The 6,000-nt window shown below is 37.6% G+C and overlaps 1 protein-coding gene across 3 annotated transcripts in view; it reads right to left on the bottom strand.

Annotated features, from left to right (window-relative positions):
• Nucleotides 1-1,296: 1,296 nt before the first annotated feature.
• The window catches only part of CFAP91 (cilia and flagella associated protein 91), a 36,407-nt gene continuing 31,703 nt past the window's right edge, over nucleotides 1,297-6,000 (bottom strand). Inside the window, exons 15-17 of one of the 3 annotated variants that reach the window (XM_083356226.1) lie at nucleotides 5,299-5,447; nucleotides 4,590-4,681; nucleotides 1,297-1,664 (exon numbers count right to left, since the gene is read on the bottom strand). In XM_083356226.1, the coding sequence (XP_083212352.1) occupies nucleotides 1,444-1,664; nucleotides 4,590-4,681; nucleotides 5,299-5,447 (462 nt within the window). In that variant the 3' untranslated portion in view covers nucleotides 1,297-1,443. Of the gene's footprint in view, nucleotides 1,996-4,589; nucleotides 4,682-5,298; nucleotides 5,448-6,000 lie in introns of all 3 variants that reach the window. The other 2 variants (XM_083356227.1, XR_014491718.1) reach the window with 2 other exon arrangements.

Below are 6,000 nucleotides of genomic sequence, written 5' to 3'. Positions count from 1 at the left end.
GGCCCTGACCCTGACCTTTTGGAAGTCTGGTGGAGGAGCACTGGTGGATTCATGCTTTTAACTCTTGGACTGGTGTCCTGGGTGTCTCCTGTACTTTAGGCCCAGGCTCACTGCTACCTCCAATGACTAGTGCAATGCAGGTGGCTGTGGTTTTGCATCACACCAAAGCACATACCACAGCTTGTATGTGGCCTGTGCCAGGCTTCCCACAACTTCCACCACCCTGAGGCATCCACTTAATGACCCATGCAACTGCTTAACAACTACAATCAGGAGTGGTGGGATTGTACTCATTGAGCAAAGTGCTCATGTGTGTGGGTTGACTTACAACTGCAATGACTTATGACCAAAATTCCAGGGTCCATTGTGGCTGGTAAGTCAAGAACTACTCTGTAGTGTCAAATTCACATGCTTTCAAAATTAGCCTTCAACATCTTGCATTTATTCCTGTTTGTTTCAATAAGGAATGCAATATTATTTATTAATTTATGAGGATTGCCATGATTGCTGGCTGTTAGCAACTTTACAGAAATATTTATTTTCTAAAATTGCAGGCTACTGAAATGAAATTTGCATTTGCATGAAAACATTGGAAAGCTTAACAGATCAAAAGTTTCTCTCCTCAAAACAGAAGCATTGCTTTTTCTTTGGAATGTCTCTGAAATGTTTAGCTGTTCCATGATCTCTATTGGTCAAACTAAGGATGCACCATTACAACTGTCCTCACTGTATTAATATTAAAGCCCTGACTCCACTACACATAGGACAGAGCATTATTTTATGTGCCCAGTGCCATTCCCTAAAGATGGCATAGTAGGATTTGTATGCTCATTTCTTTCTTTTTGCCAACTGCAGACTTACTTAGCCTAAAGAGTCTCAGCTATTTGCTTGTGCAAAGCATTCAAAATTAAGTTAAAAGTGGCAGAATACTTGCTGAAATTTTAAAAATAAAAGAATATGTGAGTTGATTTAAATATCATGCAGGTTTTGCCTTCTTGAGAATATTTATGTTCGCCTATTTATTTTACAAATACAGTTGTCTGCCCAGGGGGAATGGCACATATGGTATCCAATGGGTTGATTTCCAAGATCCTAGTGGCTGGAGCATAGAATCATCACTGAAGAACTGTTCAGGTTCTTTCAGCCCATGAGAACATGATTCAAGCCACCTCTATCAGAATGAAGCTTTTCCCATCCCTGTGCCCCAAGTGTGGGAGCCAGATTTGCTTCTTCCCAAAACATTTTCTTGTAGAATTACACACATATAATCAAACTGCATCTATTTCAGAGTTAAAGCAGCAGTAGTTTATTGACAATGTTGCTGACTAACAGGCATTCATTTGCTAGATACACAGTGTAGTATCCTCAAGGAGGCAATGCAAGAAAGAACCTTGGTATAAATGTACCATATATTTGCTTCATTGTTCAGGAGGCTTGGCAGATTCAATGGCTGTCTTCAGGCATTTTATCTTGCTGGCTTTGACTGTCTGGTGGCTCAGCAATATCTTGACCAGTAGGTGTAACAGAAAGCAATCCAATCTGAGGAACAGCTACACTGATTGCCTGTTGAAACCCTGGGGAAAAGAGCTGTTCTACTGCTGTCTCTGTGTTTCCATGGATAATCTGATGAGCAGCGTGAATATGCTTTCTCTGAGCCTGCCTCACTGTTTTGAGAAAAAGAATGAAAAGAGAGAGAGAGACCAACAATGGGTTGGGAAAGTTCAGTCCCCCATTTTTCCTCCCCTCTCCATTGAAATGCACATATGAAGACAACAGTCTTCCAAAGCACAGGACTGTAACTAAAGCTATTTCAATGTGATATGGGGTTCTAATAGTGTACAAACCCAACCTTTTAGGGTGTGCCAATCATTCTCCTACTACAAGAGATGTGACATAACTGGGAAAGAGACTGAACTCTTTCTCATCAAACAAGTCCCAACAGGCCCTTAACAAAGTAGAAATTATTTCTCTATATTGAGCCACAAGCCAAGGTATCTGAAAGATAGAATATAATAGTGAGATAAGCATGCAAAATGGAGTAAACAAGTATCACTAAAAGCTAATTGCCAATGCATGGAATTACAATTATTTCCTCAAGATGGAGGTCAGCACCTAGGACCAAAGAAAATCAAAGTTAGCTTCATAACTTAATGCTTTCCAAGGTCCTTGCACTTAGGCAGGAAAACCCAAATGCACAAATACAAAATAGGTGGCACTTGGCTCAACAGTAGTGCCTGTGAGAGTGATTTAGCTGTCCTAGTGGACCACCACTTAAGTATGAGTCGGCAGCGTGCTGCAGCTGCCAAAAAAGTAGAGAGGGATACCATCAAGATTATAACAAATGATAACAGCACTCTGTACTGCACTAATAACATCACATTTGAAATATTGCATTCTGGCCACAATACAAAACAGATGCTGAGGTACTAGAAAGAGTACAAAGATGAACAACAAAGATAAGGGGTCTGGAGGCTAAATAGTATGATGGAATAGTTAAGGGAACTAGGCATGTTTAGCCTGAGACCTAACATCAGTCTTCCAACACTTGAGGGGCTGTCATAAAGAAGAGGGGGGATGATCCATTCTACATAGCACCTGAGGGCAGGACAAGAAGCAATGGGTGAAAATTTATCAAAGGGAGATCTAACCTGAAAGTAAGGAGAAATTTACTGGCAGTGAGAACAATTAACCAATGGAACAGCTTGCTATCTGAAGTTGTGGGTGCTCCACTGCAGGAGGTTTTTCAAGAAAAGACTGGATAACCATTTGTCTGGGATGGAATAAGGACTCCTTATTTGGACAGAGGGTTGGGTTGGACTAGAAGACTTCCAAAGTCCCTTCCAGCCCCAGGATTCTATGATTCTATGAATCATACCATCCCTACAAATGTGTATCTTAGAGGGTGGTGTTATTATTATATCATTATTGTTGCAAACAGTAAAATAGGAGGAACCATCTCTACCTGGAAGAAAAAATACATTGCCATTCATTTCTTCAAAATTAGGTCAGATGGGAAGACCTTTGTCATTTCTAGTTACTCTCCTACTAAAGGAAATGATTTGAGAAAGTCAAAGAATATCAAAAAGAAGTTAGTAGGTACTTCATTGATCACAGAAAAGCCTTCGATTGTATTGATCATATCAAACTGTGGAAATTGTTCAGAAAAATGGGAATCTCAGAATATCTCATTGTCCTCATGAGAAACTTATATGTAGGTCAGGAAGCACGAATATAGACAAAACATGGTGAAACAGTTCCAGGTTGGCAAAGGAGAGCGTCAAGACAGTATTCTCTGCCCTTACTGTAGTTACTCAACCTATATGCAAATACACTGTATATTGGAAGCTGAGTTGGAAGAACATGAGCATGGTTTTAAAGTCAAGGGATATGCCAGCCCTAGTACTAAATATCAAAAAGCAAAGTGAAAAAATGGGATTAAAATTAAATATAGATGACCAAAGTAATGACAACAGATAGAACAACCAACCTTAAAATTGACAATGAAGATATTGAAGTGTCTAGCTTTTACGATCAACCATCAACAGTAGAGGAACAAGCAATCAAGAAATATGCTGCACACTAGTACTTGGAAGTACTTTTTCTTTTTTGGACTACCAGTAGAAAATTTCATTTCTTGCTTCACGAAGGTGTTGGTTTGCATAGATGCTGCTGTCTTCTTTAACCAGAATTTACTTTTTCCATTATGTACATATGTGAAGCTCAGAGGGATACGTTATCTGTTGTTAACTGTGGTTTTTCAAGTAATTCCCTGTGTTTTTCCTCAACTCTAGTCTATCTGCCCTATATCTGCCTTCTTGTATCATCAGTTTCTTGACTACTGTTTCAAAGTTTTAGTTTTGAAAATTTGAGAGAAACAGCAGGGATTACCATTTTTATTCATGTGCGGTCAGCATAAGGCTGAAAAGATCAGATTTTTTGTGCCAGAAAAAAAAGAATAAATAAGGGAGATTACAGAACATTCTAGATTGGGCATCAAGAAGTTACAGAACCAGTGACTTGAAAAGTGGGGAGGAAGAAATCCAAAATTCAAACTCTGAAACCTTGAAGGTAGGAATCCTGCATGTTAAGACACAGAAGCTCATCCACATTGGGTTTTATTCTATAATTCTCTGCAATTAGTTTATTCAGTTTTCATGAGACTGCTTAGAAATGATGAGCAGGAAGAGAATCTAACTGCCATACTTAACAGAGAGGATGTGACAATAGGCCCCTCTGAAAAAACTCAGTTTTAGAATGATCCAAATGATTTGTGCTTTGTATTGGCACAGAGCCTGGTTGTGCAATTGCAGAGATAAAAAAAACCCCTACAATGTTAAGTTATAAATCCCATTACACAATTATTGGCAGACTGAATCCAATAGATTCTATTGTCTTTGCTAAGTTTATTTTGGACAACATATTATACCAAGTTACCCATATTATAAAGTTACCCATTATTTGCTGCAGGTTTACTGATGATGTACTGAATGAATTGTTCAATAGATAAAGCATTGCATAGCTGAATACTTGAACAAAGCAGCCAGAATACAAATTAACACAAGAGGTAAACATGGCACTCTTTTTTTCACCTTTTTCCTTAATGGTCATTTTTCTCACTTCAGGGATCAGGAAGCTATAAACTAACTCTGCCACAATCTCTTCAGACTGTAGATTACTCTGGCTATAGGGGAAAAAAATCAGATAAATGAAAATGATTACATTTTTGGCATTTTGTTCTTTTCTCTTTCATACCAAGAGCATTAGTTATTCATATACCAATCAATGAGACCTCACCATCTGTTCAAATAATGCAGGTAAAAAAAGAAATGCTCTTTGGTCCACATTTATTTCAATCCTAATTCAGGATCAGTGACATCTCATCTCCATGCACAAGTATAAAAATGATTAGAAAAAATATTGCTGTAGGAAAATGGAAAAAACTGAATTGCATTCTTTTTTTTCTATGAAGAGAGAGGGAAGATTACTTTAAAAATGTATATGTGATATCCTCTTAACCTCAAATCACAAATCATGAGTTAATAGAACAGACTTTGAAAGTTCAGAAAAGAGAGACTTCCCAAAGAGTCTGAAATTCAGAGGTATTTTGTTTGGAATACCCATACTGTACACACAGAAACAGAAAAAAATTGCAAAACATTCACTTTGTGTATTATAAAAACTATCTTATTATATGCAATTAGTGGGCTCTAGGCCAGAAGAAGATCAGTCTTTATAGTACTGTAACCACTTTTGTTATGTTCACTTTATGAATGCTGCTATTTCCTCAGGAGCCCATACCGTGTTTCCATTTCATAAGCAATATTATTGATTTCTACAGCCATTCTTTGAATCTCTTCCCTAGATTGTTCTTCAGCTGTACTCTCCATGCTGTTCAAGATAACATCTTCTAGATAAGAATCAACTGTTTTTTGGTGTACTTTAACAACCTGAAAAAAAAACCCAAATCAGACTATTTTTCCCCACTGGTATAAGCATATTTATCTTGGGAATAATTTATTATTTGGCTCATTTTTCACTATTCTTTTTCTTTGGAATTATCTTGCTTCATTCACTTACTTTTTATAGTATGCTTGGATAACATAATTTACCAGATCAGACTCCTGTTCCTTTCAATATTCTTTTAATGAATGCTTCTAGACCTAGTTTGCAAAGTTGTTTAAAATGTACAACACTGTTGCATCTCCAACATGTTCAATATGAGTTAAGTTCTTGAAGATTGTCACTTTGGGGATATTTTTTGCCTTCCCAGCCTAGCCAAGAGGTCTTCCCAGATGGCCTCCATTCCACACTAACCCATTGACAACTCCCATGTCTCTAAATGAAGTAAGTCCTCCATATTGATCTTACTGGTGTAATGTTTCCTATCGTTCATTTGTAAATGAATAATTGTACTTTAATCAGCTTCTCTGAATTACCCCAGCACTATTGTGATTAAATGCAGAGCATGATCCAGATTTAATCCTCCAATGAGGAGGCTAA

The sequence above is a fragment of the Vipera ursinii genome, assembly GCF_947247035.1.
Source record: "Vipera ursinii genome assembly, chromosome: 2".
In the NCBI taxonomy this organism is placed as follows: Eukaryota; Metazoa; Chordata; class Lepidosauria; order Squamata; family Viperidae; genus Vipera; species Vipera ursinii.
Note: the sequence above shows the minus strand (reverse complement) of the source record. Positions and strands in the feature narration are given on the sequence as shown.